The sequence below is a fragment of the Haplochromis burtoni genome, unplaced genomic scaffold, assembly GCF_018398535.1.
Source record: "Haplochromis burtoni strain Fernald_Lab_line unplaced genomic scaffold, NCSU_Asbu1 Contig_430, whole genome shotgun sequence".
Classification (NCBI taxonomy): Eukaryota; Metazoa; Chordata; class Actinopteri; order Cichliformes; family Cichlidae; genus Haplochromis; species Haplochromis burtoni.
Window position 1 is genome coordinate 475,809 of NW_024582791.1, and position 11,876 is coordinate 487,684.

The 11,876-nt window shown below is 42.6% G+C and overlaps 1 protein-coding gene across 1 annotated transcript; it reads right to left on the reverse strand.

Annotated features, from left to right (window-relative positions):
* Window positions 1-1,885: 1,885 nt before the first annotated feature.
* Window positions 1,886-9,535, reverse strand: LOC102309904 (interferon-induced very large GTPase 1). Its single transcript, XM_014341045.2, is given in 4 exon segments — window positions 1,886-7,495; window positions 7,589-7,846; window positions 7,961-8,072; window positions 8,172-9,535. Coding segments are annotated over 4 exon segments (5,082 nt in total). The 5' UTR covers window positions 8,199-9,535; the 3' UTR covers window positions 1,886-2,810.
* Window positions 9,536-11,876: the final 2,341 nt, after the last annotated feature.

Genomic DNA, 11,876 nt, shown 5'->3' on the forward strand with positions numbered 1-11,876 from the left:
TTGGTGTCTAGGCGGGCGATGCTGGGACCGACGAGGGAAAGCAGGTCCTCAAACTGGCCGAGTGAATGACGGTGATAGCGCTGGAATCGGCCGTCATCCAGGCGCAGCTCCTGGAGCAAATGGTGAAACTCACCAAACTGCTCATGCCTCTGGAGGACCTGATGGACCCAGGTACGGCGAGGACGTCTTTTACGCCGCTGCTCTGCTCTCCACAGTAAATAGAGAAGGGAGACTCTCTCTTCAAGCGCTAGCTCGACAGCTGCCATCTTGCAAAGATACCGGTCTGGCACAACTCCCTCCCACATTCCTCCCACATTTCCGGTTCACGCGTGTCAAAATATGATGGATTTTTCTTGGACACGCGTTGAGATGCGAATGTACACGCGTCAAATTAGGGGCGTTTGGGGCGTTTTATTCGCGTCCATCGCGAGATTAGACGTAATTGATAGAAACCAGGTTTAACTACAGAGGACACATGTTTGTCCAGCTTGAAGGAACTGTCCAAGACAACACCCAAGTTCCTCGCAGTATCAGAAAGGGAGTTAGCATCATAACTCATCATCATTATTCATCTATGTATTACTTTTATGTATTAGTCATCTATTTGTTGTAATCATCTATCCTTGCAGTTGTTTATTACACAAAATAAATTATATTGTCACACTTCTGGCCACATAGCACTGATATTCATTGCACATGCCCATATTAACCTTAACCAGAGGGTTTTAAAAAAAACAAACCAGTGTTTACATACCATATCTGGACAAACACCAGTTATACTGGTGTTATAAGTTATAAGTTATAAGAACATGGACACACTTTATGTGTTTTAATCAGAGAGGGAAGAAAACTAAAGGGGAAATAAGATATAAAAGCCTGCAGAAATGTTGGGTATTATAACAAACGTGACTTTCGCAGGTTGTATAATACAAGGATGATAAAAACAGCACAGAAACAGTTCTTCTTCATTTACTGTCCATTTTATTATTAGTGGCTCTATATAGGATGAAAGCTCTTTTAACTCATGTTTAAGGTCCGTTTCCTTACCACAGTTCACAGGCCAGATATTTGGAGCGCTGTCTGCTCGATTTTTCCTAAAATGTTTAGGTACATTTGGCTGCACACTGCTTCGATAGAAAACAGATGTCACGTAACATAGACGAAGGTTAGCTCAATTTAACATTTATGCTAACATTTGTTTCGCAGGATATTAGAAGTGATTAAAACCCCAGTACATTTGAAAGTTTATTTCCGGACCGCTGCTATTTTTTCCCCAAAATTTCTTCAAATGTTAGATTCGCAATGAATCCTGGGATAGGGTGGGCAACAAAGAATACACTTGACCAGTCCTTCAAATCCAGGAAAAAGGAGGATGCATTTGTGGGCCTTAAATGGGCACCCTTTGTTGCCTCGCTGTGACATAATTGGCCTATAATTTGCGTATCGGATTTGCAGACTTAAGTATTGAGAAACAGCCCATCAGTCCATGGTTAGGAGCAAGTCAAGTGCAAAAACATAACAAACATTTTAGTCCAAAAGGATCGCCACATGGACTTCATTTGTAAGTGGGAGAAAGGACTGGCTCAATTCATGACAGCAGCAGCAGCAGTAGTGGCGCTTCTGGTCTGCTGCAGCAACTAGTGCTGCAACTACTCCACCAAATGTGCACTTGTTGTGCTCTTTATACAATCTTTGTTTAACTCAAACTCGAGACTTAGGAGGATAAAAATTGCTAAAGACATTAAAAGTATTCTAATGAAATATGATTATTTTTAAAAAGTAGCATTTTTCAGATTGGTAAAACCACTACATAAAAACAGATAATAATATAATGTAAAATCTTTCTCTTTTTTTTAAGACCAAAAATATGTAAGCTGGTTCTAAAGACAGTCACATAGACTATACTAGATTTTTTGAAAAGCTCAAAGACACGGTTTACCCCATTTCCTTACACATTTGTTAGAGAACAGGGAGGATGAATTTTCACATAATTTTCTTTATTTAATGAGGAACTAATTTATAAAACAGATGATGAAACATATGAAATGTCAAGAAAAATACATGTTATTTCATTTTTTCCCCCAGATTTATTGATCTGATGTCACTGCAATTTATAAAACACAATAGAAAGTCTCATTATGATAACACACATCACCAGAGACATTAAAACACTGAATATACTGTATGCTTACACAAAAAAGGCATATAGCTCATCAAGACAACCTGGTCTACCTTCTCCCTGTGTATAAACCTATCGTACACAGGGACCAATGCTGTGAAAAGATGGTGAGACTGAAGTGGGCTCTGAGGAATGTTTTGACTGAACCATGAAGGATATGCATTGTGATGTCCTGGTGGATTGCATTAAATATACTTTTTTTTTGTAGATAGCACACAGTTTGATCCACAGTTTGCTATTTGTGTAAGTGTAAAGATTTAACATAAGATTCCTCAAAGAAACATAAATTATTAATGAAGTCTGAGCGGGGTTTTTTTGTTGTTAACTTTGTTACTGAAAAAAAGAAGAAAACTGACTTATCCATGACAAAAATGTGAATATATCAATTACCAAAAAAGAGAAGAAAAACAACACACACAAAACATATATTACATTTGATATGAGATTACTTTTCATTAATCGAGTTAAATTGAACTCAGGGGAAGAGTTCCACACTGGTAAATTTTTTGTGTACTGAGAGTATGTTACTTTTGTCTTGGAAAATATTGAGGCATTTTCTTCAATATCATGAAAACTACATCTGCGATATCTTCTGTACAGCAGAAAGAAATGAGGAGCAATAGAAGAATGGTTACTTGTATGACTCATCAAGACTTTTTTCTGCCTGATCTTTGTTGATGGCATACCAAAAACCTGGGATGTCAGCACGTTCTGCTTCATATTGTTCAGCAAACTTCCTGTTGTATTTTGTCATTACATATTTCCAGTAGTCTGATGCTTCGAGACTCTTATCTGGCTGAATATCCCAGTCCTTATAAATGTTCTTGTATTTCTTATAAGGGTGCCATTCATTGTTTGTATGACTGCAACGAAATCTGTTGTCACTGATCACTGAGGATGAGCATATGTCAGTGACAAGTCGCTCTGTCCGCTTCCACCTGTATCTACCCAGACCTTCTGGTCTATGCAGTGAAACAAAGTGCTCAGTATGGACTTTTCCTCCTGCATCACAGGGAGCTTTGCAGAATGGACACTGTTTGCCACAACCAATCAATTTGTTGAAAAGTTCATTCTGTGGATTCACATGGAGATGTTGTAGTTTCATTTCAAAGGTAGATTTTTTGAACTTCTTTCTAAGAGTTTCTGTCATGTCATTCACAGATGCCGTGAGACAGTCAGCAAACTGTTCCTTGTCCGCATTGTTCAGTATCATGAAAGCACCAAGAGCATCCTGGGAAATGACCAGTTTATCACCAAGTTCTTTCCAAATGTCTTCAACAAATTCATTCAAATCCTCACTCTCTCTGGTTTTGGCCTCGTTGATGGCAGAATTTATGCTGTCAATACATGACTGCAGATGTCGGTCCTCAAACTCAAAAACTGTCGACTCATTTGAGAAGCGCTTCTTTATCTGTTCAAGTATCCATGTCTTTACATATTTCTCATATGAGCAAATATAGCTGACATAATTTTGAAAATCCTCCTTGGAGAGCAAATCCAGTAAAATTGAATACTGGAAGGACATTCTTGTGCTGAACTGCTCGAGTTTCCTCATTTCATCAATGATATCAGGACCCAGGGAGCGATTAACAAAGTCTTCAACAGCAGGCTTCAAACATCGATTTGTGAATTCTTCTGCCTTCTTCTGACACTGGTCTCGTTCATGAAACACATCTTTGAAATCATCATGAAACTTTTCCTTGTTTTTAATCAGACATCTGTACGGATCATTTTCTTCTATGAAATCTTCGTGCATTTTCTGAAACGTTCTGGCTGCGAATCCACAGATGTGCTGTTTTAGAGAAACTTCAAACTCGATGTTTATCTTAACATCTTGATGGTTTTTTAGCTTCTCATCAATCACGTTGAGGATCTCCTGGATGTAAGTGTCATGGTAATTATTTTTTCTTTTCACTTGTTCATTCACAAGGTCTGTGCAAGCAGCTATGATGCTGTCAGCCAGATGTTGTGCAGCCATTATGTCATCTTGACCGAGAAAGAACTTTTTAGCCCCATGTTTAACTTTGTTGTAAAATCCGTCAGTTGTCCATTTAAAAGACTCTTTTCCACAGTCTTGCAAACTCCTTTGACTTAACTCGTTTGCACAGCTCCCCTTACGTTTCAGATTATCTCTCAGATAGTAGGACACTCTGTCTGTGACATTTGAGGTTTTTTGTTCAGAGAAAGACAGTTTTTCTAAAGTTTCCTTCCACATCTTCTCAAACTCTTTGTCCAACTCAGTGTCTGTCATTTGGATGTTTTTCTTTCGACATTTATCAATTAATGCACGCACTGCTTTTTCAATCTCTTTTGTATGATTGTTTTTGATTTTATCAATTTCTGTCATTCCCTGTCTGATTCCTGCTGCTGCTTCAAGTTGAGTCATTACACCACTTTCTATTTCACGACGAAGGACCTTTGCACTGTTTGAGAATTCCTCTTTGTATCCTTCAACCAGATACACATGACCCTCTGTTTGCTCGAAATATTGTGTCAGATTGTTCAGAATCTTTGTCTCCCATGTAGACAGCACTGTGGAGGCTTTACTTTTCAAAGATCTGAGAAATTCTCTCATGTCAGATGTTTCAGATTTTGCTGCAATGGTACCAAAATTGGAAATTTTTGTTTCTGCATTTCTTACCCAGGTGTACATTTCTTTTCTGAACTCCCACTCCCATTTATTGAACTCTGTGCAGAGCTTCATGTATGCATCAGCTACGAGGCTGTTTCTGAAGCTGAAGATGAAGTTTTCATGCTTTACTGCATTCCACAGACTTTTCACCCACTCTTTAAACTCCATGATATCATTAGAAGATGACTCACAGTCGCTCACTAGTTGGATGATGTTTTTCCTGAGCTCATATACAGCCTCACTGTATCCTGCATTAACTGGTGCCATTGGTGGGTTTCCATTCCACAGTCCAGGAATGTACCAGTTCCCAGTGTCTGGACTGTACTCCATCACATCAGTGAAGCTCTTGTTCCCCTCTTTCTTTTCCATTTTGGCTGCTGCCTGAGTCATCTCATTTAACTGATCCAGGAGCAGTTTCCTGTCTCGTAAGTTCTTATCATGGGCTGAAACATCCGACACATTCTGGTGAACAAACTGACATTTAGGCTTTTTGCCCACCTCCTTCATCCTGAGAAAAGCGTGCACAACTATTTGCAGGATGTCTTTCATTTCAATTAAATTCTCCATTGCAATGTTCACTATGGTGACATCACTTAGCCCAACAACAAGTGTTGCAAGCTCATTGTCGTGTTCATAGCTGTTGTCCAGTTGTGCAAGTTCTGGTGACTTTAAGCCCTCAGTGTCAATGATCACCAAGAAGTCACAGTTTAGGACATTTTTCATGTCTTCATTGATTTTGATGAGCAACATAAAGGCACCTCGAGTACATCGACCACTGCTGACTGCAAACTGCACTCCAAACATGGTGTTAAGGAGAGTGGACTTTCCTGTGCTCTGAACTCAAAGAACTGTGACTACTCGTATCTTTCTGTTTGGAGACACCAGGTCACTGAGCTGAGAGAGAACATCACTCACCCATCTGAGAGGGATGTTGGATGCATCTCCATCTACAAGCTCAAGAGGAAATCCATCAAGCAACAACTCTGCACACAGTTTGGGCAGATGCTGCAATTGTTGACGTGATGGGTCTGTTTTTGGAAGGGACAGTGACGCTTCATAGATCTGACCCATTTCTCTGAAGAAGTGTTCAATCCCCAGTGAGCTGATGGAAATTTGTCTGTCAATTTCTTTGATCTCCTCTTTGTTCTCAGAGTTTTTGCATTTTTCTTTATATTTCTCCCTGAGTTCACACAGTTTTATACGAGACACATTATCGAGGTTCATTCTCATCCATTTCAGGAAATAAAACCTCTCTGTTCCTGGGCTTGATATCCCTGTGATGAAGTTTGTCATAGCTGTCGACATCTCATAAGAGTTCTGCTTTTGCCGCAGTTCATATTTCTGTTTCTGAAGATCACTTTTGTAATCTTCTACATTTTTAGACCCAACATTTCGAAGTCGAAACTCTTCCTTCTCTAACAAGGTCAGTGTTTTCCATATTTGTCCTTGTCGGGGAAGCTGATCTTCTTTGTATTTATGGATGTCTTGAATTTCTTCAGTGATGGTTTTTGCATTTTTCTTTGCAGTCTGGCACTCTGGAGAATCTTCATCAACCAGGATTCCCAGTTCATGAGCAACATCCACCATCTTCTCTATTTTCATCTTCAGCTCTGATTTCTCAACCACATTTCTGACAGTTTTCCTTAAATCTTTTACAAAGTCTGCATCATTTTTCTGCTTTGTCTTAATAATGATGTTGTTTTCAGTTAAATCCAACTCAGTTGCTACTTTTTCCAAAGCATCTAAATTGAAGCGCTTGCTCTCATAGTTACCGACCAAGAAGATCTGTGCTTTGTGGTGTTGGCTTTTAAGCAGATTGATCACAGACTCAGACTCAGAATCCAAATGCTCAAAGAAAACAAAAACTGCTGCAGATGTCTGACACAAAAAGGAGTATTGTGTTTCAAATGAAGCAATGTCCCCACGAAGGTTAGCTACAGCCACTGGCTGACTGAAAATATCAATGTTTGTGTTTCCACCAGGAAGATACCAAGTAATTTCAGTCAGTCCGTTGGAAATTCTTCTTGAACTGTCACCACACTCCATGTTGTGGTGAACAAAGGTGTCGTGGTACTGCTGAGAATTGCTCAGAAGCTTATTGAGAATCTCTGACTTGGACAAGGAGCACTCACCCAGTCTGACAAAAGAGACCATTGGAAGTTCAGAGAGAACGATTCTTTCTTCAATGAAGCCCTTTGACTGTGAAAGAGACTGAGGTCTGTACTTTTTAACAATGTCTCTCATGGCCCACAGCATGAGTGTGCACTGTCCTGTGTCACAACTGGGAAGCAGCAGAGGGACAGAGAACTGACACATGGACATTTTTAGTGCCATTTCCTGCTGTAGAAAACCATCAGAACACAGAAAGAGAGCAGTGATTATGTCGAGTGGGTTCACCATGTTATCTGTGTTTGGACTGCTGACCATATTTTTAAGATTTAACTTTTTAGTTCCTGATGTATCATCACTGGTTGAATCACACTCTGATGTACATTTCACATTCCTAGCAGTGACATTAAACATCATTAGTTTCTTTAGAAAATACCATGGAAGGTCTGATTTGCACTTCGCAGATTCATCAGTGGTGGTCTTCTTATTAATCCCAAGTATTCTCCTGAGTGATAGCTTCTTTGTGTAGTTCTGCTTCAAGCCCAGTTTTTTCAATAAGGTTTGCAGGTGTTTCACTGAGGATGTGAGATTTAAAAGTTATTACATTCTGTTTTTATTTTCAACTTAACCAGTATGCCATCATTTTTGTAATTGGTGTTAACGTTTACCTGTGTGTGTTGAGGTAACTAAGGACTGACTTTCGATTTCATCCTTCATGTCTTCAGGAGTCTGGCTGGACTTTTCTTCTTCTGGTTTCAGGTAGTCTGGCTCTGAGCTCTTCATGTCTGTCGGTTCTTGCTCAGTTTCTTCCTCTCTGAATGTAATCACTGTGTAGTTCTCACTGTCACCAACAGGACTGTCCAAATGCTGAGACACTAACTCACTGCTGATGTAAAACACTTTTGTCTTCACATGATGACAAGTAACTGTGGGCATAATGATAGTAATATTGATAATATTAATAATGTGCTTATGTACAGACTTCACATCATATTGTGTTTTTCTGCTGTAGCAGTAAAAAGTATAAAGCTGACTTTTACCTCCTGTAATAATCTGCTGACAGTCATCCCAGCAGGTAGAACATGGTGCAGATGGAGGGTCATTTACTTCCTCACAGTATAGCTCAACAACTAAATCTTCATCACTGTTTTCCTTTTTTACAAATGATGATAAAAAGAGAAAAAAAATGAAAACATATTATTGCAAACACAGTATCTCCAAAGAACAATATTTGAGTTTCATATATTTTACCTCCATTGTTGATACAGAATCTGTCATCCAACATTTGCCCCAGGTTATTCAGCCAGTTTCTCCCTGAAAGTAATGAGAGGAAAATATTTAACTATTTATGCTCCAAAGACTATTTTATGGTTGGCATTTTGAAAAAGACTACAAACTCCCTGCCTCTCCCCTTAATCTCACAAAAAATCTGAGCACTTAAAAAAAAGCATTCATCCATTCTCTTCTGCTTATCGTTTTCAGCATCACAGGGGGGCTGGAGGCTATTCCAGCTGTCTTAGGGCAAGAGGCAGGGTACACCCTGGATAGGTCGCCATACTGTTGCAGGGCTAACACATAGACGCAGACAACCATTCACAATCACATTCCTACCTATAGGCAATTTAGAGTCACCAATTAACCTAATCCCATTAACTTCATATCTATGTGAGAGGAAGCCAGAGTACCCGGAGAGAACCCATGCACCCACTCAATTTTGTAATCATGTCATCAGATCTGTGGCAATATGTTCTGCACGCTTGATTGAAGAGCTGAGCTGAGCTGTCAGCTGATCACCACCTGATGGTGAGTTGAATCAGGTGGTGGGAATGACACCTGACAGACCTGGCAAACCTAAACATATTATGATGGTGTAATGGGAATGTCTGACAGAGGCCCCACTCTCTAAGATCTTCAACTCCCACTTCCAGCAGAACTATTGATGGAGGCTGGGGACAAGCAGAATGTGGTTCGGCCAGTAGCTGACACAAAAACTCATCTATTTTCTGCTCCTGCACTACTGGCAGTGAAATTGTTGTACTATTGCTGTAAATCACTTCCTTTCAATTCTTTAGGCAGTGTAGTGCAGCAGGGATTCTGACCACTCCTCTTCAGAGGTCGGTAGTAATGAGTTACATTAACGCTGTACGTTAATGTAATGTTAATGCGTGATCTGCCTCACAGAAACCTGGCTATCGGACAAGGTACCGGACTCCGCAATACAACTACCGGGGTTCTCCGTGCATCGCGCGGACAGGTCACAGGATCTTACTGGGAAAAGCAGAGGCGGTGGTGTGTGTTTCATGATCAACAACAGCTGGTGTGATTATGCGAACGTGCACCCGGTCAAATCCTTCTGCTCACCGGACCTGGAGTACCTGATGATTAAGTGCCGGCCATTCTGGCTACCGAGGGAATTTACAGCAGTGATTATTACGGCTGTTTACATTCCCCCACAAGCCGACACTGACCGAGCACTCAGGGAACTGTACAGCGCGATCAGCAGCGAGGAAACCGCACACCCAGAGGCAGCGTTTATCACAGCCGGAGACTTTAATAAGGGAAACCTGAAGAAAGTCTCACCCAAACTCCACCAACACATCCATTTTAACACTCGTGGAGACGGCTACTCGACCACTGCTACACCTCTTTCCGGGATGCGTACAAAGCCCTCCCCCGCGCCCCATTCGGCCAATCAGATCACCGCTCCATCCTGCTCCTGCCCGCCTACAGGCAGAAGCTGAAACAGGAAGCTCCAACCCGGAGGGCGGTGCACTGTTGGACGGACCAATCGGAGTCTGCGCTGCGGGACTGTTTTGATCACGCGGACTGGGAAATGTTTCACGTGGCTGCTAGGGACATTGATGAGTACACAGACTCAGTCTGCGGATTTATCAGGAAATGCGTGGAAGATGTCGTCCCATCCAGAACAGTTAAATCCTTCCCAAATCAAAAACCCTGGATTAACGGAGATGTTCGCGCGGCACTGGCGGCACGGAGCACCGCCTTTGCCTCCGCGAACACATCGGACTACAAACACGCACATTACCAACTCCGGAAGACGATCAAAGCAGCCAAACGTGAGTACAGGGACAGGGTGGAGCAACAGTTTGACAACCCTCGGAGTATGTGGCAGGGACTAAACACGATCACAGACTTTAGAGGGAAAACCAGCACACCGCAGACCACGGCCTCTCTGTGTGAGGATCTAAACGTATTCTACGCTAGATTCGACGACAGCGAACACCATGAGACCGGACAGTGTGCGCACCGCGGATGACGTCAGTGCGCACACTGTGTCTGAGGAGGATGTGCGGAGTGCTTCAGGAAGGTGAACGCGCGCAAAGCTACTGGTCCGGACGGGATTCCCGGCCGCGTCCTCAGGTCATGCGCGGCTCAGCTGGCTGGAGTGTTCACGCACATCTTCAACCTTTCCCTCTCTCTGTCTGTAGTCCCAGCCTGCTTCAAAATGGCCACCATCGTCCCTGTACCCAAATCCTCCACCATCTCCTCATTGAACGACTGGCGACCTGTAGCCCTGACCCCCATCGTAAGCAAATGCTTCGAGAAGCTGGTCAGGGACTTCATCTGCTCTGCACTACCCGACTCACTGGACCCTCTACAGTTCGCATACCGCCACAACAGGTCCACTGATGATGCCATAGCCCTGACACTACACACTGCCCTGTCACACCTGGAGAAGAGAGACACGTATGTGAGAATGCTGTTTGTAGATTACAGCTCAGCATTCAATACCATCGTTCCCTCGAAGCTGGACAGGAAACTGCAGGATCTAGGACTGAGCAGCTCCCTCTGCAGCTGGATCCTTAGCTTCCTGTCTGACAGACGCCAGAGTGGTCAGACTGGGCAGCATCACCTCATCCCCCATCACACTGAACACTGGTGCTCCACAGGGGTGTGTACTGAGCCCTCTCCTGTACTCACTCTACACCTACGACTGCAGCCACTAACAACTCCAACATCATTGTGAAGTTTGCGGACGACACTACAGTGGTGGGTCTTATCACCAACGGTGATGAGACGGCTTACAGGGAGGAGGTCAGCGCCCTGACCCACTGGTGTCAAGACAACCATCTCACCCTCAACGTCGCAAAGACAAAGGAGTTGATAGTGGACTTCCGGAGGTGCAGAGAAGTACACACCCCCATCACCATCAAGCGGCGCTGCTGTGGAGAGAGTGAGCAGCTTCCGGTTCCTTGGAGTACATCTGGCTGAGGATCTTACGTGGTCAGTACACACAAACAAAACAGTGAAGAAGGCGCAGCAGCGCCTCTTCTTTCTCAGGAGACTGAAAAGATTCGGCATGAGCCCCCGCATCCTCAGGACCTTCTATCACTGTGCCATTGAGAGCATCCTCACTGGATGCATCACCACCTGGTATGGCAACAGCACCGCCTACAACTGCAAAGCTCTCCAGCGAGTAGTGCGGTGCTCTGAACGGATAATTGGAGGTGAGCTTCCCTCCCTCCAAGACATCTACAGGAAGCGCTGCCTGAGGAAAGCGGGGAGGATCATCAAGGACTCCAGTCACCCCAGCCATAAACTGTTCAGACTGCTTCCATCAGGAAGGAGGTTCTGCAGCATCCGGTCCCGTACCAGCAGACTGAGAGACAGCTTCTTCCACTCAGGCCATCAGACTGCTGAACACGTCATAGACACCTCAGCTTCACTACTGGAACTTCAACATTATGCACTCCATACTGTACAGTAATGCCACTGTTTTGCACATGTCTCAACTCTGTATATTTTTATATATTTTATTTATTGTTTACTCTATTTAATTTGTAAAATATGTGTATCACACACACACACACGTAGAAAAATATTTAGTATACACATCCAGAAATGCATATACTATTATATATTGTACATATATTTATTAGTTTCAGATGTAGCCATTCTTGTATTTTGCTTGTTTACATTATTGTATTTTGCACA